Raw genomic sequence first — 21016 nt, 5'->3', positions numbered from 1 at the left:
TTTCTGACACTGCCACCACTCTGATGCAGGCCCTCATCAACTCATTCTGGGATTATCATAGTAGCCTGCTGGATCCTCTTCCAACCACATGTCTGTTTGTCTTACTGTCTGTCTGTCTGTCTCCCTCACTCTCGCTTTCTCTCTCTACTCCAGTCCCTCCTCACCTGTGAAAGGGAGCTTCCTAAACTGAGGTTCCCAACATATCATCCATCTTATTCAGTAACTCCAATGACTACCTATAAGCTCTAGGATAAAATGTAAACACCCTGGCATTCAAAGCCCTTCAAAATATGTTCCCTTGCAAGTAAACCCCACATTTTTTCAGTCTTCCTACATATAGCACCTCCTATGTAATCTTGGATCCAGTGACATTGACCTTTTTGCTGTTCCTCAAATAAAATACTCCCATCTCCTGATTCCAGGCATGGCACCAGCTGCCCTTCGTGCCTGGAATGCTTTCTTTCCAATTCTTATCTTCTGACTGACCTGACTTCTAGTCTCAGTTAAAATTCCATCTTGTATAGAATGTCTTAATTTATTCCTCTTAATATTCATGCCTTTCCTCAACTGATTATCTCTGATTGATCCTGTACTACATAGATTATCTGTACATAATTGCTATGAGTCTCCTTTTACCTTTCTTTGTACCTAATCACAGGCCTGTCACAGAATAGGCAGGTCATTAATGTTTATTGATTAACTGGCAGACTATTTGGAGCTGGAATAGAAAAGGAGTTTTCAACAAAGGACAGTTTTTGGGAGTAGTTTCTCAGTTTATTATTATTGTTCTTCCATAATGATCATAGATTATTTTTTGATGTATTTAGGATATTAATCCATGCTGTTGAAATTTAAAATTGTCAAACATAAAGAAAGCATAATCGAGAGTGAGCAGTGTTTTTTCTTTTAAATAATCATGGTTATGCAGTTTTATAAATTAGTGTTAGAACCTAGATTAAAATTGTGATTATGTAGTAGGCAGTACAAATTTTTTTAAAATTTTTAATAACTTCACCATTTTAATTTTTACCCCCACACTTTCTCAGCCAGTGCTTTTGGACAGTAGCAGCATTTTAGCTGACAGAATTCTACTGATGGATACCTTTTTCCAAATTGTCATCTATCTTGGTGAGGTAAGGTAACATAATCACTCTCTTGATTTATTCTTTATGAACATTGCTGAGTTTTTAGATAGTATCTGAATAATGATGATTCAATTGGATAGAAAATAGTTATCTTCATAATGTGACTTTTTTTTATAACTCCAAGTTGCTTATGCCTCAAAGAGTAGTTGTTTTTATTTTACACCATTAGAATTCTTTTGAAACATCATGCTAAAGCATCTTATTTAATGTGGGGTTTCCCTATATGTTCTCATGAAGGAAACCTAGCACACATGTTCTAGGAAGCATAAGTTGCCTGGTTTTAATATTATGCTCCATAATAAAATTCTGTTTTATAATGCTCATTTAAATTTATAATGCTTATTTAAAGGGATTAAATTTTAACTTACTGATGAGTTCATAAATAGAAAGAATTACTATTAGTATTTGTAGGAGTAGTACTTGGTTTTTTCTTTGTCACAAATTTTTGCTTTCAGTAAACATTTTTGGTCATTTGCCTTGGAAATTTCACCATATGGTCAGTTATTCATTTCCTCCTTTGAGATTATACATTATATCTAAGAACTCAGAGTAATAATGTTGAAAGAAATAGAATGAGTTAGTATTGTGTTTAATGACTGGATCTGTTAAAACAGTATTTTTATTAGTTTTATTAAACAGTTATTTTGAGAATAGTACCAAGTTCTTCTTTGATAGAAGTATTGTACTATATTCCTAGACACACAGAAAAATAATTCCAGTAAACGATAGAAAGTTATAGAAATTATGTGGTATACTACAGGGTTTGCAGTTACAAATCAAGAACAGAATGTTTCTCATACTAAAGAGAAAAGTCAAAAATACAATTTGTGATGTTAGATCATAATAGAATTGTACAATTTCAAGGATTTTCAGGACAAGATAAAGGTATTACAAGTCAAACAAACAATTGTTTTATGAGAGCAAACTTTATTTTGTCTATATAAAAATGGTAATATTTTGAAAGATGCCATTGTGGGGATTCCTTTTATGTATAAAAGTAGTTAACTGCTGAGATTCCTTCCAACTCTGATTATTTGACTTTTTAGATCTTAAAATGTATACTCGAAGACTAGTAGCTTTGTAAATGTGGAGGCCTAGTAAATTTTAGCTATCTTGTTTCAGTTATCTGTTCAGTTAATTGAACCTATTGATGAGATCACCAAAGGTAAGTGAAGAAAGAGAAAATAAGGTTTAGGTCAGATAATAGACCCTAGAGTATATCTACACAAAAGAACTAGGACAAGGGTGATGATCTAGCAAAGATGTCTTAGGAGTGACCAGACAAGTGGGAGGAGAACCAGCAAAGAGCCAAGTCAAAAGAACACAGGGATAGCAAAGTATAAGAAAATCGAACAGTTAGCAATTTGATAAAATACAAAGAAATCAAGAAGGATAAGGCTTGAAAAAAAGGCCTTTGGACTTTAATCGTTAACTTTGGAGAAAGCAGTTTTAATTCAGAGATTTGTTTTGCATAGAAAACTCCCAAGTTTAAAACAGACCCCCCCCCCACCAAGTCCTTCCTTAGTCATAAGACCTACTAGAACTTTCTAATTACTTCTTTCATTTTCATCATTTTCTTCTGTATTCTTACAAAGACTTCCCCTGAGCTTCAGGCTTCCTGTAGTGACTTAGCAGTTATTTCCTTTATCCTAGTTACTTCTCTGACTCCAGCCTCTAATGATATGTTCTTTTCACCCATGACACATCCTCTGTTTTGGTGAAAATCTGCATGTATTTATTAATTACCTATGACTGCCAAATGCTATGTTGTTTTTTTTCCCCACTTCATAGTATTTTTTTAAATTACATGTAAAGATAGTTTTCAACATTCACTTTTGTAAGATTTTTGAATTCCAAAATTTTCTCCTTCCTTTCCTTATGAGGAAGCAAGTAATCCCCAAGAGAATAAATATCTTATATAGTTTACATGCATAGTTATATTAATCATTTTTATATTAATCATGGTGTGAAGAATCAGAATAAAAGGAAAAATCCATGAGAAAAAAAACAAAAAGCAAATAAAAAAGTGAAAACAGTATGCTTTGATCTTCATTTAGACTCAAAGCCTGCTGTATGACCTTGGGTAGGTCACTTAACCCTATTGCCTTGCAAAAAACAAAAGGTCATGGAACAATAAATAGGAATTATAGGAATGATTCAAAATGATTCATAAAAGAAGAAATTAATAATGAATTTGACTGATAAATTAGAAAAAAGATTTGAATGAATAATGAAAAACTTTTACAAAGAATTGGAAGCTCTGAAAAAACAGTGACAGATTTGGAACACAGAAATAGTAAAGTATAAGAAAGTTTAGTAGAAGAAAAGCAAAAGAAAAGAATTCTAAAAGAATACAGCATTTTTATGTAAACCAAATTAAAGATAGAATGCACAGATATAATTTAAAGTTCCCAAGAGACAAATTTAGCCCTTATGTTTAAAAAAAAAAAACCTCCTTCACAAGTAGAGTCATCCAAAGGTGGAGCATTATATCTTTGGAGATGACCAGATGACCATCCCTGCCAAATGAGGAATAAGTTGGTGTTCTTGGGCACTAGAAAATGAGTAAGACTCAAAAAAGTGAGGATTTATATTTACTTTGGTTCTTTCTAAAGCTTCTCTTGCTCCTTTTCCTACTATTGCCTCTGCCATTATCCAGGTTCAGATATTTAGCTGATGTGTGACCTGAGAAATTGTATTCTCTTAGAGTACATCATGGGGTTTGGGGGGAAATGTACCCAGGGGCTGATTCTTAGGACCAAGAAGCATTAGTGATGGAGGAGGAAATTAAATAAGGTACTTTCACTAATTTGAATACTTCAGCCCCCATTTCTGATGGATTTAAAATAGAAGCAATCAGTTAATAGTAATAATCAGAACTTATATAGTGCTTTATGGTTTACAAAGCCCTTTGCTTATATTATTTAATTTGATCTTTTTAACATCCCTTGATATAGGTGCTATTATTATCTCCATTTTATAGTTTGCAGTTTGAGGAAACAGAATAAGAAATCGAGAAGTTTAAGGTATCTGACGCAGAATTTGAATTCTCTTCTTCCTGAATTCATGTCCAGTGCTCTTATCAATTTTGCTGCTATCTGGTTGTCCTGAGGACCTATTAGTCATCTCATTGCTATCAGTGGGATTCTAGGAACTCCTGGAGTCCAAATTAAACATATGCCTCTTGTACAGGGAAGTTATCACAGAATAGTACAGATGGTCAGATGGCTGACTTCTCAGCAAACTCGCATGCTATTATTATCTCCATTTTATAGTTTGCAGTTTGAGGAAACAGAATAAGAAATTGAGAAGTTTAAGGTATCTGACGCAGAATTTGAATTCTCTTCTTCCTGAATTCATGTCCAGTGCTCTTATCAATTTTGCTGCTATCTGGTTGTCCTGAGGACCTATTAGTCATCTCATTGCTATCAGTGGGATTCTAGGAACTCCTGGAGTCCAAATTAAACATATGCCTCTTGTACAGGGAAGTTATCACAGAATAGTACAGATGGTCAGATGGCTGACTTCTCAGCAAACTCGCATTATCTTTGGGAAAATTTTAAATGATGAAAATCTTACTCTGTGTTACCCTGAAGGTAGTTTGATATAATGGATGGAGTGCTGGACTTAGGAAGTTCATATTCTACACGTGGCACTTATTAGAAGTGTGACCTTGGACAAGTCATTTAATCTCTGGATCTTCTTAGGTACAAAATCATCAATAAGCTGCATTCTGTACCTTAATGATATAATAATAACCTTCATGAAGATTACTGAACAGGATTTAGTGGTCAGTTTCAATGCACTGGAAAAGAAGATGAGTACTCAAAGATGTTGTTAGGCTTTAATCCTTAGAGGTGGGAGGCAGAAGAGGGAACTAAGATGGAGAGGGGGGAATATTATACTAGTTTTGTTTCAGATTTGTTTATAACATGTTAACAAAGTTGCAAAATTAGAAATTCTGAGGATTGAAATGTGCTACACTGACTTGAATTTTACCTTAGTGAATTTTGAAAAGTTTTTTGTAATTTAATATCAGCATCTTCAAGGGAAAAACTGTTCCACGATTTAAACATAGCTGTTTTATCAATTCCTTTGTGATGTAGGATGCTTTGTATCAAATCTTTCCTGCTTTATGAACACAGAGTTTTACTTCCTTGTCTTATATTATTACCTTTTAAAATAAATATTTATTTCATTTTTGCTGTTCTTGGAATGTCAGATGAATTTCAGGGAAAATGAAATTTTAAAAGACAAAGGTTTTACCATAAAATCTTTTTCTTTTGGTGTAGACCATAGCCCAGTGGCGTAAAGCTGGCTATCAAGATATGCCTGAGTATGAAAATTTCAAGCATCTTCTTCAAGCTCCATTGGATGATGCCCAGGACATCCTGCAAACTCGATTTCCAATGCCAAGATATATTAACACTGAACATGGAGGTAGTCAGGTAAGTTCAAAATCACTCATCACCAAGTTAGCAGTAAAGAGGACCAGGTTAGCAGAAGGATGAGAGATTTAGTTTTGGGCACAAGAACTCTTGAAACCCATTTCTTTTTTTTTCTTTTTTTTTTCCAATTTATTAATTTATTTATTATTCCAACTACATGCAAAAAATAGTTATTAACATTGAATTTTTGTAAGGTTTTGAGTTTTCCATATTTCTCCCTTCCCCTAATAGCAATCTAATAAAGATTATACATGTAAAATTATGATAAACATATTTCCATATTAATCATGACGTAACAGAAGAATCAGAACAAAGAGAAAAAAAAAGCAAATTTTAAAAATTGAAAATAGTAAGCTATGATCTGCATTCAGGTTCTGTAGTTCCTTCTCTGGATGTGGATATTTCCCATCACAAGTTCTTTTAGAATTTTCTTTGATTATTTTATTGCTGAGAGTGAGTCATCACACAACTTGCTGTTAATGTGTACTATATTTTTCTGGTTCTGCTCATTTCACTCCTCATTCAGCATCAGTTTGTGTAAATCTTTCCAGGCTTTTATGATGACCCTGTATCAATCATTCCCCAGTTGATGGGTATCGCCTCTATTTCCATTTCTTTGCCACCACAGAGCTGTTGAAGCCGTTTTTTTTTTTTTTTTTTTTGGTTTTGCAAGGCAAGTGGGGTTAAGTGGCTTGCCCAAGGCCACACAGCTAGGTAATTATTAAGTGTTTGAGACCGGATTTGAACCCAGGTACTCCTGACTCCAGGGCCAGTGCTTTATCCACTGTGCCACCTAGCCCCCCCCGAAGCCCATTTCTTAAGATACAAAAGTTTTGTAGTAAATATCATTAGAAAGAATACACACTGATGAAATGAAGACTTTGAGGAAAATTTGCAAAATAGTTTTTTAAAAAATTATAGCTATAATGCAATAATGAAAAAAGTCAATTTAAGAAGGAATATTTTGAAAGAAAATTTCTTACTCCCAGGTGGATACTGGATTTAGTTTTAATATATGTTACCACAGTTAAGTCATTTCACCTTTTCTGAATCTCAGTTTTTTCATTAGTAAATTAGGAATAATGGTTATATTATTTAAATCCCAGAGCTATTGTAAGGCTTAAATGAAATAATGTATCTAAAGGATTTTTAAACTAGAAAGCACCATATAAGTATAATATTGTGATTATGATTATTACTGATTAAGGATACAGGTCCTTTCACAGAGAAAAATTGCAACTAAAACAAATAAGGAACTTCACTGTTAACTTAATCTAAGGAACCACTAATAATGGAGATAAAAACCTTCAATTCTATTTATTAATTGTGCAACCTCAGAAAAGTTAATGCTTGACCTCAGTTTCCTCATGTCAAATGAAGATAATAATACATGTTGTAGTAATGTTGTTGTGATGAGAAAAATACTTAGTAAACATGTAAATATTAGATGTTATTCTTTCTACACATTAATATGAATAGAATTTATAATAATTAAATAATGTGCTTTTATATTTTTAAGGCTCGGTTCCTCTTGTCCAAAGTGAATCCATCTCAGACACACAATAATTTGTATCCTTGGGGACAGGTAAGGAAGTGAATTTCCAAAATTATTTCAAAAGTTCTCTCAGCCATTCCATTGCTACCATTCTTTTCTCCCATCCTCCCTTGCATTCTCTAGCACTACCACTATTGAATGTTCTCTCCCATTAATTTCAAGTACTTAATATTGATTTTCTTTTGTAAAATCTTTTAACTTCTGTGGATGTATTTTTTTATGGTTGTTTTTTTTTTGCAAGGCAAATAGGGTTAAGTGGCTTGCCCAAGGCCACACAGCTAGGTAATTATTAAGTGTCTGAGACCGGATTTGAACCCAGGTACTCCTGACTCCAGGGCTGATGCTTTATCCACTACGCCACCTAGCTGCCCTTATTTGTATAATAGGAGTAATGTCATCTACTTCTATTTTCCTTACTTAATTGTTAAGGATTCAACAAGATACTCTTTAGGAATGTTTAGGAATAATAGGGGGCTATTGTAACATTAACCAAACTTAACATTTGCACAATAACATCCTTATCAGGTTATCACTTCCACTATAGCACTTAACAGTATTTTTACTAAAACAGATAAGTATGATTAGTGAATTTTGTCTTAAGTGAAAATGTAACACTGATGATAGTATTATTGTGCTAAATTCAATGCTATTTTGAAGTCCTGGACCATCACTGTAGAGATGTAGGATCAATACAAAATTTCTGTAATCATAAAAAAAAATCATTTTCTCTAAAATAAGTTTACAAATTTGTATCTCTCCAAAAGTCACTGAAATTATCTATGAAAATCTGGTTTGGAATTATTTTTTGTAAGTTATTTTGAGTTATATTTAGGACATTCTATAATAAATTAAAAGCAAATAAGGTAGGGGCGGCTAGGTGGCGTAGTGGATAAAGCACAGACCTTGGAGTCAGGAGTACCTGGGTTCAAATCCGGTCTCAGACACTTAATAATTACCTAGCTGTGTGGCCTTGGGCAAGCCACTTAACCCCATTTGCCTTGCAAAAAAAAAGCGAATAAGGCATATTTGAAGGATGTTTCTTTTAATCTTTTAAATTTCTTTGATAACAATTGTTTTTATTTGAATTTACTGAGATATCAAAGAATATCTCAGTGTTGAGAGATTACTAAAAGATAGAAAATCATATGAAGATACAGTTGCCATCTTCTTGAGAATTTAAAATGTGAGTGTTGTGAATTCAAATTAGGAACTGGACATTCTATTTATGTTTGTGAATCTAGTATCTACCATGGTATTCTGGACACAGCATGTTCAATAAATGATGTTGACTTATCAGTAGACATTAATCTGATGGATTTTCTTCTATTTGTCACATATTAAAATTCTCCTGTCTGTAGGGTAATGTACTAGAAGTGCTGGAAAAATGCAAAGTTTAGTTTAGATATGGTCTCCCCAGTCAGAAGCTGGGGAAGAACACAATTGCATTGTATTTAGTTTTCAAATTTCATTGCAGACTTGTGAAGTACTTGGTGGAAAATGGTGGAGGAGGTGACTTTTAAGTTAAACTTTAAAAGATGGGTAGGAATTTAGCAGATGAAGCAAGAAAAGGACATTCTAGGCATGGGGAAGTTGGAGAAATGTTTAGGAAATAGATTCAGTTCTGTATGGCTGGAGCTTTGAAGTGGGTGGAGGGTAGTATATGATAGAAAGATAGACTTGAATAACGCAGCAAAGGAAGTAGAACTTCACTCTTCAGTGGAGATTTTGGAGGAACCAAGTGATATTTGAGCAGCAATTTTAAAAGGATATATTTGAAGGTAGTAGAAGTAGAGGATAAGAAGAACTGTTACGAAGTTATGTGTTAGTCCAGGCATGTGATAATAAGAAACGTGTAGTAAGGAGTTGAAAAGGAGTGGAGATGAGGAGGAGATAGAAATCAGAATTTGTGGAGGTAGAATAGTAATAATGTTAATAAGCCAGGAGTAGGGATATAGAAATAAGAAATTGTTGAGGTAAACAGTAACAATAATATTAATAATAATAATATAAGATTTGGTAACTGATTGAATATGGGGGGGATGGGTAGGGAAGAATCAAAAGATAATGCCAAAGTTTTAAGAATAGGAATTGAGACAGGAGTGAATTTTGGTACCACTGAGAGAAGTCATAAAGAAGAGGAGGTTGAGAGGAAAAGATAAGCTCCTTTAGGAAGTATGTTGAGTTTAAGCTTCCAATAGGGTATTCATCTTTGTACAGATTTTGTATTTACTTATGTAATGTTATATTCCTCAGTAGAATGTTAATTCCTTTAGAGTAGAGGCTTTTGCTTTTCTTTGTATCATTAGCAGCTGGTAGAGTCCTTTCTTTACACATGATGAGTTGTTAAATTGATGAATTCAACTAGAAAGGTCATATAAGGCCTCAGGAGTTTAGAAGAGAGATTAGTGCCAAAGATAGTAATTTGGAAGTAATTTGCACAAGTGAAGCTGTGGAAATTAGTAAAATTGCTCAGGAAGAAAGAATAAAGAGTGAGGTGGGAAGAGATGTGGAGAGGTTATACAGTAGTAGAAGGGACAGTGTATCAAATTGCAGAGAAGTCAAAGAGGATGGAACTGAAAAAGTGTAGGTGTCTCATACCTTTGAGGGGGCAGTGTTAGTGGCATGTTGAAGTTGACCACATCTGCAAAGGATTGAATTACTTGGGGAGGAAATAGTGGCATTGGATGTAGGCAATTTTGTCAAAAAGGTATTCAAGGATCCAGACAAGATAGTTTTAGAATTTGAATGACCTGAGTTTTTTGGTAGGTAAATGGGAAGAAGCCATTTGACAGAGAAAGATGGAAATTCATAAAGCACTATAGGGTGAGATGATGACAAGATTACTGGAGCAAGATCCTTAAGAAGGGAAGCAGAAAGGATTGGCATTAAGGGTAAAGAAAAGAATTACCATTTGTAAGGAGTAGGGTGACCTCTTCTGAAACTAGAAGGTGAAAGAAGACAACAGATGGTGATTCTGAAAAGTTCCAAGCAAGCACAGTGGGGAGCTCTTGTTCCCTGTTGCATCATTATCATGTCTCTGCTCAAAAGTCTCTAGAGACTTCCTATTGCCTAAGTATAAACTTCAAATTTTCTTTCCTGGCCTTCAGAGGCCTTTATAATCTGGTACCACTCATGTCTTTGTAACCTTATGTCACACTGCTCTCTGCTATATATTCTATATTCAAGTACATCTTACCCTTTCTTTTATCTTTGCTTCTGGAAGCCTTATCTAATCCTTCCCCTCTCTGCCAACAGAATTCCTGTGCCTTTAAAACTCAACTCAGATGCCACCTAAACATTAATTTCTCAGATCACTTATCTGACTCACTTAACAGTATTTTGTTCCTTGCTTCTCTATTTCACTTATGTGATAACTTTGTATTATAGATTTTGTGTGTACCTGTCCTATCACCCTGCCAGACTGTAGATACATGAGAGCAGGGGACCCTGTCTTGTGTAAGTCTTTTGTTAGCTATGCCCAGCATAGGGTTCTGCAAACAGATATGAAGTAATTTTTGTTTAGTTGAATTGGATTAAATTAAATAATCTGGTTTTTCTTTGGGAAATAGAAAGCTAAGTTTTCTACTGTTTATGTAGAAAGTTGGGAACAAGACGGGAAGGAGAAAGGTTTGATCATGGAATTCTCAGACTTGCAAAGTAATCCATTAGACTTTATGCTGACTGTAAATTTTGTTAGGTAATTCTCCCCCCCCCCCCCCCCCGTAATCTAGTCTAAACCAATAAACCTTTTAAACTAGTCTAAAATATCTTTATTTTTTCCATTTTCAGGAATCTGGAGCTCCAATATTAACAGATGATGTTAGTCTGCAAGTATTCATGGATCATTTGAAAAAGTTGGCAGTGTCAAGTGCCTCCTAAATTGAGAAAGTAGCAAGAGTTTTCAAGAAAGAAGACAATAACTAGACTAAGCTCATAACTATTTGAAACATTTACTACATTTCCTTTTACTTTATTGCAAGGTTTTTAAATGTCATCATGTACTTCATACATTCAAAAGCAGTTTTTTTACATAGTTCTTTGGATTTTTAATTTATTTGTACTCCTTTTTATTTTGTTCTATCTTTTTCATGAACTGTAATGTAGTTCCTTGATGTTTTGGAACTTACAGATCCTTTTCAGTTTTCTTTATCCTAACATTATAATAGACTGTATAAAACATGGGAAACTTTTTGCAGCTCTCTCAGATGAAGGAATAATGGTATGAAGAAAATAAACTGGATGGGGAGAGTTATTGCCAAAAAGGTATTATGGAAAACCTGAGTTCCTGTGTTTTGTTGAAAATATTTACTCTTCCCGAAGAGATATTGTAGTGTTGTATATAGAGACCTATCCCCAGAACCAGAAAGAAGTGAAATCAAAACCCACTAGGACCCTGGGCAGCAATTATCTGCAAATTGTAGAGAAAGTGTTAGCCTGCATTGAGAGAAGAATTCATTGAGTTTTCTACACCAGTGGGGGGGTCACATTCAGATAGAAAGGGGTTCCTGCAAGCAGCAAGCTTCAGAGCCCAAGTTTGACTCAATTCCAGTCTCTGTCCCTCTCTTATCCATCCTGAACTTCATTCTCATTTATCCTTTAATGATAAAAGAGGAAAAGCTTGTCAGGAGTGCCACATTTCAATAATATGACCCAAGGGGGCCAGATCCACATTACTATCCCCTCAGCCACCATGTCAGTGCTACCCATGGAGGAAACACAATCTGAACACATTCCCAAGTTAAGTCCATGAGCATTTGAAAAGTGTATATGGGTGTATTTTTGGCACATATTATATGTGCTAAGCACTAAGAAAGCCAAAACCCCAGGAAAAAACAAAGTTCTACAGTCCTTAGTCTCAATGGAGGACAGCATGGAAATAGGGATAAAATACAGGATAAATTAGAGTTTCTGTATTATGATTTACCTGATAGCCCTGAGGAAGAAGCTAGGTATTGTGCTAAGTGCTTTACAATCATTGTCTCAATTCATCCTTAACAGCCCTTGGAGAAAAGTGCTATGATAATTTATCCCCATTTTACAGATGATGGAACAGCCAGGTAGAAATTGAATGACCTGTGAAGGGTCATACAGCTAGCAGTTATCTTGGCTTCCTAGGCCCAGAGCTTTGAGTACTGTGGTGCCCCCTGGCAGCTTTGGCCCTAAGATGAGGACATGATGGCTCTATGGCAGTGCTGCCAATCTTAGGTATCTTAGGTCCATGAATAAAAAATAGAGTACACTAATAAAAAAGTTAATTTGTAGTCTTACCTTAGGTTTTGCAAGTACTAAGAAAAGTCATGGTACTGTGTTTAAGGAAGGGGGAACCCTTGAAGCATGAAAGAAAACACAAAACAGTGACAGCACAACAGTCTTAAGGTAGATGCATACTGACTAGTCTGTATGCATGGTACAAACAGAATGCATCCCTTAGATGAGTCGAAAATTCGGTGCATTGTTTCATCTGTAGTACTGCTTTAAAACACCAAATTAATATCGAGATTATTAATGATGAATTTATAAACCTAATACACATTCCATGCAATTATTTTTTCACTCATGAAAATTAAAACCCACAAGCAGGATGCATAAAATTGCACTGTGGGTCCCATGTGGCCCTTGGACCATAATTTGGATGACCCTGCTCTGACATAAGGTGAAACTGGAAGAAGTTGGGAGCAAGAGAGGTTCAGGCAAGGGAAACAAAGTTCCCAGAACATCTTGGTTGAGCCAGTGTCATTTGATTATAGGAAGTAATATTAAAGTCATAGTGCAATGATCATGATGGTTATGTTCATGTGCTATTTTCCTTTTTTGACATTACCAGATAATTTGTAAGTAGAAATAATTATCATTAGAACTACTAGCTTGTCCTAAAAAGTAAAATAAAAAAAATTAGGGGTAGCCAGGTGACCCAGTGGATAGAGTGCTGGGCTTGGAATCCTGAGTCCAAATGTGGTCTCAGACACTTAAATGGTTGTGTGATCCAGGACAAGTCAATCACAATTGCCTCGAGGGGCAGGGGGAAATCTTCCTGGCCTTTCTTAAGGAATGACCCATCTTATTCTCTTTTGAGTCTTGTCAGTGAAACCTGTTTTCTCCAGGCAGGAGAAGGTTCTTTGCCCCATACCTTAGTATTCATCCATGTAGGATCTACTTGCTCAAAAATCACCAAGGGCTCTGGAGTTCCAGGGCCAAAGTCCCTCTTATTCTCCCTCGTAGATGGCTGGATAAGCAGAGAGACAAAGTTAAACTGATAGTAAAATGACTACTTAAGATTTCCTGGCTTTTCACATATTTATGTGTGTGACCCTTTTCACATGAAATAAGTTCTAAACAATTGGAAAAAATTTAAATTGCCCATGAGCAGGGTGAGCTAATGTAATACAAGTGACAATTCTAACTAAATTAATCTACTTAATCAGCACCTTACCAATCAAACTTCCAAAAAATTTACAGAGCTAGAAAAAATAATAAAATTTCTCTGTAAGAACAAATGATCAAGAGTATAAAGAGGATTAATGGGAAAAAAAGGGAAGATGTCCTAGCTTTACCAGATCTATAACATAAAGTGACAATTATGAAAACAATTTGGTAGTAAGAACTAGAGTGGTAGATCAGTGGAATAGGTTAGATTCATAAGAAAGAATAGTAAATAGAATAATTTACGGTGTAATCCCTACTCTCAGATACCCCAGGCCCTTTTCATCTGCAGCCAGCACTTAGCATAGCTTAATCCACACAACAATAACTTTAGTTAAAGGCTTAAGACTTTTTATTCCATTTCATGACAGCAAGAATTTCATTTGATCTCAACCTTTTCCCTTCAGTAGTCTAGTTGCCAGTACAGATGTCACACAGGTTCAGGTGTTCAGTCCACCTTGTGGCAAGAATTAGATTAAAACGTAACTGTAAAATATTCAATAAAACAAAAGTGCAAAAGAACATAATATACAATATAATTTTCTTAAATCAGTATCCACAGTGATCCTTTGCTGGGTTTTTATTTACAACGCCGGCTTCTTAATGCTAGTCCGTCCTCTTACTCACCAGTCCAACGCGTGGTGAGTCTTCGGGGTACCTCCGGCCCCCACTCTTTGATGGGGGAAGAACCAGACAGAGCGCCTGAGGTGGGTCATGAGTCTTTATTCTTCTGTGATCACATTCCCGCTTCCCCCCACCTCTCAGCAGACCCTTTTATCCCCTCTGTCCTCCCTCCCATGAACTCTTACTCAATGAGGGGCCGAGTTCTGTAACATTCCCTTATAAGGTGATTATGTTTCCCCCTCTAAGCGACCGCCAAGCCTCTTCCCCCCGCCCCCAACATCTCCCCCTTTCTGTTTTACAAGGTTATCACTTGGTGTGACCTTAAGCGGTGCTGAGGTTAGCCTTAAGCGGTGTCATTTCTACTGGCCTCTGATAGCCGGGGGCGAGGAACCCTGTCTTAGGTCATCTCCTTCAACCCAGGACCTTGCCCGTCCTAGGCGCCCGACACCCTCAGGGCCTGTCTTAGGTGGCTGGGTCAGGAGAAGTTGCCCGTCTTGGGGTTTACCTCGTCTTACCCCTAGGTGTCACATGTCATGCATGGCGGCTAGCCAGACTTGGGGATCCGCCGGGGGCGAGGAACCCTGTCTTAGGTCATCTCCTTCAACCCAGGACCTTGCCCGTCTTAGGTGGCTGGGTCAGGAGAAGTTGCCCGTCTTGGGGTTTACCTCGTCTTACCCCTAGGTGTCACATGTCATGCATGGCGGCTAGCCAGACTTGGGGATCCCCCCCCCCCCCCCCGTCTCCATGGCCATGAAGGCTTTCTGAGTAAGAAGCATATAGCCCCTCTGTCGCCTAGCTAGGCGGCAGAAACAGACAACAAGTAGGGTGATTCCCAGAATCAGCGTCCTTGTTCACCCTCAAGGGGGTATCCCTCCCGCCATCTGGCAATCCCTCCATGGTATGGGATCCTCGATGTTTTCCCCTGTGGCCACACATGAGGGGCCCCACCGAGGCAGAAGGGAGCCCCATCGATGTATTGGTCACTAGCAGGCGAGGGTAGATCGGGGAGTTCCGTGCTACCGGAAGGGGAGAGGGAATAACTCGGAGTATTCCCCATGTCGGATTTCCTTCAGATGGAGCACCTCCAAGGATCCCTACGATGATCAGAAGGCCTGAAAAAGAAAGAAATTCCTCTCACCCCATAGGGTTGGGCATTAATCAAGGTCTCTTATCTTGTAAACAGGGAGCCATCTTTCTGGCTCTTCTATCTTATCCTCGGGATGAAATGACAGGTGGCCCTGTCTTCTGTTCTTTACCGTTACAGGGCCATGCCAACCTCCCTCTTCATCTCTCCACATGACTTTAGAGCCTGGTAGGGCCTTGGTGGGAGAGGGCAGGAGCGTTGGTTCTTTCTTAGCATGTCCTTTTGGGGAGAAAAATCTCTGGGCGGCTGTAGTGCCGTCATCCCTGACTTGTAGGAAATTCATGGTAAATAGTACCTGAGACAGGTCTGAATGGGTCAGTGACCTGCCAACTCCCCCTTTCTGTTTAAAAAGATAGGATGTAGCAGAGTATCCATGTAGGATGGTGAACTGATAACGTTTACTGGGGGCTTGGAAATTGATCGCGGGGAGGGAAAAGGCAAATTTTTCTTTGTCCTCCGGGTGGAGGGGAATGCTATAGAAGCAGTCTTTAACATCAATCACTATAATAGTCCACCCTTGCGGGACTGCAGTGGGCATAGGGAGACCAGGGTGGAGGTATCATGTTGGCATTTACTGCCCGAAGATCAATCAACATTCTCCAACTCCCCCCTTTCTTTTTTATGACAAAGACGGGGGAGTTATACGGGCTAAGGGACGGTTCCACTTTGTTCTCGTGCAGGAGGGTCATTACTATGTCTGTGAGGGCGATGAGCTTTTCTTTTGTCAGGGGCCACTGCTCAACCCAAATAGGTTTCTTATTAATCCATGTTATTCTGGGGGAAAAGCTCATCTCTAGAGTGGCCCCAATTAATTTCCCCGCAGGCTATCAGGGGTGGCAAGTGTCAGGTTAAGCTGGCTCAAGATATCTCTATCCCATAATGCATAAGGGAGGTCGGGTAGGCACAGTGGGGTGAAGAGTCCAGATTCTTCCAAAGCTGACCACCGTAAGGCGTGTGCTGCTTTCATGGCAGATCTATTGCCCCCCACCCCCCGTCACTGCTTGAGGGCTCTGTAGGAGTGGCCACTCGCGCCTCCACTGTCCCCTATTTATGACAGAGCAATCGGCTCCAGTGTCAATTATCCCTTCGAGCTTCTGATTTTCCACCGTGACGGTTAACAGTGGTCGCCCAGAGCTGACCGGGTGGACCCAGTTCACATGAGCGGGAGGGGTCCGCAAGGGCAGCGCCTTTCCTACCTCTTGGCCCTGTTTTACCAAGGTGGGAAAGGGGTGGGGGTTGTGACCCTTACGGATGTGGGACTTCCGGGACCAAAAATGACCTGGGTATGGGTGACTAAGTGCCACACATCTCTCAGCCCCTGTGATGAGCGCTGGGAAAATATTTAGCTCGATGGGAATCATCGAGGTTTCCCAAGGCCCGATCTCTCTCTGCTGTGTCCCTTCTCTATAGTCAACCCTCACGGGGATAGTCACAGTAATGGGGCCGCTGTCTTCGAGCACGGGGGGGGGGGCCCCGCGGCCGGGCCCCTCCCTTTCCCTTTTCCCGACTTCCCTTTGGATCGGCAGAACCTGGCTATGTGACCTGGCTTTCCACAGGAATAACAGGTCGGAACTGAAGTGGAGGGGGGCCGCTGCCTGCACTGTGCTTTGAGGTGCCCTGGCTTTCCGCACCCCAAAACAGGTGGGTCTCACCTGCATACCGTGAAGGGCGGTCAGGAGGCTATCCTCCCGGTTCTCCATGGCAGTCACTAAGGCTTGAATTGAATCCTCGCTGGGCATGTCCAGCAATTTGTCAACAATTCCTTCTAATGAAGCGTCGGGGGGGAAGGCTGCTAATGGCTGCGATCCCTTTGGGGCGAAGACCCTCTTTAATCAATTGTCTCATAAGTAGATCAGATCCCAGGGTGTCTCCCATTATACGAGTCACTGTCTCTTTAACCTCGTTCACAAATGAGAGGGGTGTCTGATCTGCTCTCTGCTTCAGCCCAACCAACTTCTGTGTGGCTCTCCCCCCTTTCATGGCTCCAATCTTATCCCAAGCTGCAACATGTGTTTCTTTAACAGTCTCTAGCTCAAACTGGCCATACTGGGCCTGAACAGCAGGGTCAGTATAGGCTCCAGTTCCACACAGGAGGTCAATGGCTAAATCCAGGGGAGTATAACCCCGGGATTTTGCCAGCTTAGAGGCCTCTCTGCGGGCCTGAGCCTTAAAAGCTAAATATAAGGAGGCATCTAGGCACGCGGCTGCAATTTCGTCAAAGTCAGCAGGGGTCCAAGGGTGCGTAGCAAAGAGGTTTTGCATCAGTCTTTTTACATAAGGGGAGTTTGGGCCGTATTTAGTCACGGCCTCCTTAAGTTCCTTAAGCATCTTAAAAGGGACAGGGCGGTAGTCTCGGGCTCCGGTAAGGGGGTCCGTAAATACCGGGTAGAGGCCCCAGTCATCCCAGTCCACCTCCTCCCCTTTCTCTATTGCTATGGAGGCACTGGTGGCAAGTAGGCCGGATGGGCGGAGCCCTTGAGGGGATCTCTGAAGGGCGGACAAGGAACACGGGGGATTTTTTGCCTCTGTTTCCTGGCTGGGCCGCCAAGCCTGGGGCGCGGCAGCTGTCCAATCAGCGCGGACTTCTCCCTCCTCGTCAGCAGCCTCCCGGTCCCACCTACTCACGCTCCTCTTCCTGCCACCCCTGAGGGCTGTTTGCACCCCTCCCTTCCCGCGCTCGGAAACTTCCGGCCCTGAATCTTCTCCCTGGGGGCCCCTTGTTCCCCCATTGTTTCTTCTAAGTTCCTCCCACGGATACAGGGGAGGGAGTGACCTTCCCTCTTCCTCTGAGCTCTCTGAATCCGATCCCGCCAACGAGCTACCCACCTGAGTGCTGATTGTTCGTGCCAAAGTCACCTTCTGGGGATGCAGGGCTGCATCCACTATCTTATACACTGTAAAATCCTTGGGGGTCAGTTTTCCCCGGGCAGGTGTCATTATAGGAGGCCATCTGCTGCCCTACCACCTTCCATTTATCTGGTTGGATCCCACTATGTTGCACCCAAGGGCAGATGTTCCAGATATTCTCAACAAAAGCACGGCACGTCTTGATAGGTAATTTACGGCCATGCTTAGCGCAGAGTTTATAAAGCTGCCCTGCAACGGCCTCTTTTTCCTCCGGCTCAAAGGCGGGAATACTATTCCGGCCCCCCATGCTGTCTACTAGCCGAGGCTGCAATCCTAACAGGTGGCAGAACTGGGAAGTTTCCGTTCGGCAAAAGAGAAGGAGGAAGCAGGGCACAATCAGACAGGCCAGCACGGCAAGGAGCGTGATTAGAGCAGAAGGAGAAAGGGGAGAGAAAGAAAGCATAGTCAACACAATAGGGATATGTCCCTCAGGCAATATCTGAGAGTAAACGCCCTCTCCTTCCTCCATGTCAGAAACGACCGAGGCTGTCTGGAGAATCCGACCAGCGGATTCAGACGTTCCCTAGCAAAATCAGGTCCCGGGTTTCGGCACCACTTGCCGGGTTTTTATTTACAATGCCGGCTTCTTAATGCTAGTCCGTCCTCTTACTCACCAGTCCAACGCGTGGTGAGTCTTCGGGGTACCTCCGGCCCCCACTCTTTGATGGGGGAAGAACCAGACAGAGCGCCTGAGGTGGGTCATGAGTCTTTATTCTTCTGTGATCACATTCCCCGCTTCCCCCCACCTCTCAGCAGACCCTTTTATCCCCCTCTGTCCTCCCTCCCATGAACTCTTACTCAATGAGGGGGCCGAGTTCTGTAACATTCCCTTATAAGGTGATTATGTTTCCCCCTCTAAGCGACCGCCAAGCCTCTTCCCCCGCCCCCAACAATCCTTATCCTTAAACCTTATGAAATAATGTTCCCATTTCTATTTGACTGTCACAACTATTTGAGAGTACAGTTATCCCTTCCACCTAGAGTTAGGTGTAAGATGCCCTCACAAATCTGGAAAATCCATGTAAAAATTTTTTGCCTTACCTTTGTATCAGAGAAGTTTGATTTTTCTTTTATAGGGTATTTACAGTATGTTATTGTAAAATTTGGGGTTTCTGGTCTTAGGCTTTGTGTTATCTGTGGTTTCTGCAAAATTCCTATTTAATTTCTTATGCCAACTCAAGATCATATTGAAGTGGAGAAGGGGAAAGTTGAAATGTGGAAGGAATAACTACTGGGTTTGGAGACAGAAGACTTGTTTGAATTCCAATCAGAACACTGTTGTTCTTACTCCCAATTCAAAACTTTCTTCCAGAACAATTCATTTGTATTCATTATAAAGGAAAATTTTTGGAGTATTAACTTGGTTAAAAAAAAACACTTGAGTTTTTACAGACACATCACTGGGGACTCCTGGCTTTACTGATTCTACTGGGCACTGGTGGCTACCTGCCATTATCTCTATGTAGCCCTGCTATCCAAAGTCATGGCCAATCCCATTATGTTATTTGATAATGAACCCAGGAGGGAGGAGATTTAGATAAAAGAAATCCTGCCTTAAAGGAATCACTCCTAGGTTTATGTGAGAGGGTGGTGACTTCACAAGTCAAAATGCCACAGATGGCACCATTGCTGACTGGACAACACTACTAAGTTTGCTACTGTAAATATTTTGTGCATATGGGCCTTTCTTTTTATCATTGTCTGAATTGGGATACAGGACTATCAGTGGAATCTCCAGGCCAAAGTATTGATATTTTAACCACCTTATTTGGAAAATTCCAAATTGCTATCTTTTCCACAACTCTTCTAACATTGGGCCTTCTTTATCATCTCAGTCAATTTGCTAGGTGTGAGGCAAAACTTCAGATGGTTTTTAATTTTTTCAAATCATTAGTGATGTGAAACATTCTTTCATATGAAACTTTTAATTTTTTTGTTTTATTTAATTTTTAAATTTTATTTTCATTCCCAGATTCATTCCCATTGAGAAGACAATACAAATGTCATTTTAACAAATGAAATCTTGCAAATATATTTACACATTATGTTAAAAAAACATAAAAAATAAAGATTAAAAATGCTACAATCTGCACTCCAAACCATAACTTCTCTATATGGAAGTAGATAGTATTTTTCGTGATGAGTCCTTTGGAATTGTAGATCATTGCACTATTCAGAGTTGTTAAATCTTTCTTAGTTTCCCAGTTATAATCTCATTACTGTACTGTGTGAATTTTTCCTCCTGATTCTATTTATTTCATTCTGCAACAGTTCATATAAATTTTTCCCAGCTTTTTCTGAAATTATCTCTATGAATAATAGCCCATCCCATTCCATTCTCCTCCCGATGGGCACCCCCCAACTGTTTATTACATTACAGCACAAGAGCTGCCTTTCTTTTATCTTGGAATCAATTGAATATATAGGTCAAAGGGTCATTTTATTTACATGTTTCCAAATGATTTCCTAATGATTGTATTTAAAAAAACAAAAGCGCCACCAGAAATGTATCAATGACCTATTTTCCCACAACCCTTTTCCATCACCACTGTCTTCTTTTGTCATCTCCGCCAATTGCTAGAAGATTGTTATCCTATGGAGAAATTATTTGTTCACAGCCTTTGACCACTTATCTAATGGGAAATGGCTTTCTATCAGCCGACTACATTTCCCAAGAAGCAACGGGATGTCAAGCGCCGGGAAGGGTGTTGATTGGCGGAGAGTTCCGCCAATCAGGCGGGCCTGCGCCGTGGCGCCTGCGCCGTGGCTGCCT

General features: G+C 39.5%; 1 protein-coding gene across 3 annotated transcripts in view; it reads left to right on the top strand.

Moving 5' to 3' along the window:
- The window catches only part of SEC23B (SEC23 homolog B, COPII coat complex component), a 37156-nt gene extending 25732 nt beyond the window's left edge, over window positions 1-11424 (top strand). For all 3 annotated transcript variants that reach the window (XM_074209370.1, XM_074209369.1, XM_074209371.1), the window contains exons 17-20: window positions 1047-1133; window positions 5438-5593; window positions 7113-7178; window positions 10938-11424. In XM_074209370.1, the coding sequence (XP_074065471.1) occupies window positions 1047-1133; window positions 5438-5593; window positions 7113-7178; window positions 10938-11027 (399 nt within the window). In that variant the 3' untranslated portion in view covers window positions 11028-11424. The remainder of the gene's footprint in view (window positions 1-1046; window positions 1134-5437; window positions 5594-7112; window positions 7179-10937) is intronic.
- Window positions 11425-21016: the final 9592 nt, after the last annotated feature.

This window comes from Macrotis lagotis, chromosome 1, assembly GCF_037893015.1.
Source record: "Macrotis lagotis isolate mMagLag1 chromosome 1, bilby.v1.9.chrom.fasta, whole genome shotgun sequence".
NCBI lineage: Eukaryota > Metazoa > Chordata > Mammalia > Peramelemorphia > Peramelidae > Macrotis > Macrotis lagotis.
Note: the sequence above shows the minus strand (reverse complement) of the source record. Positions and strands in the feature narration are given on the sequence as shown.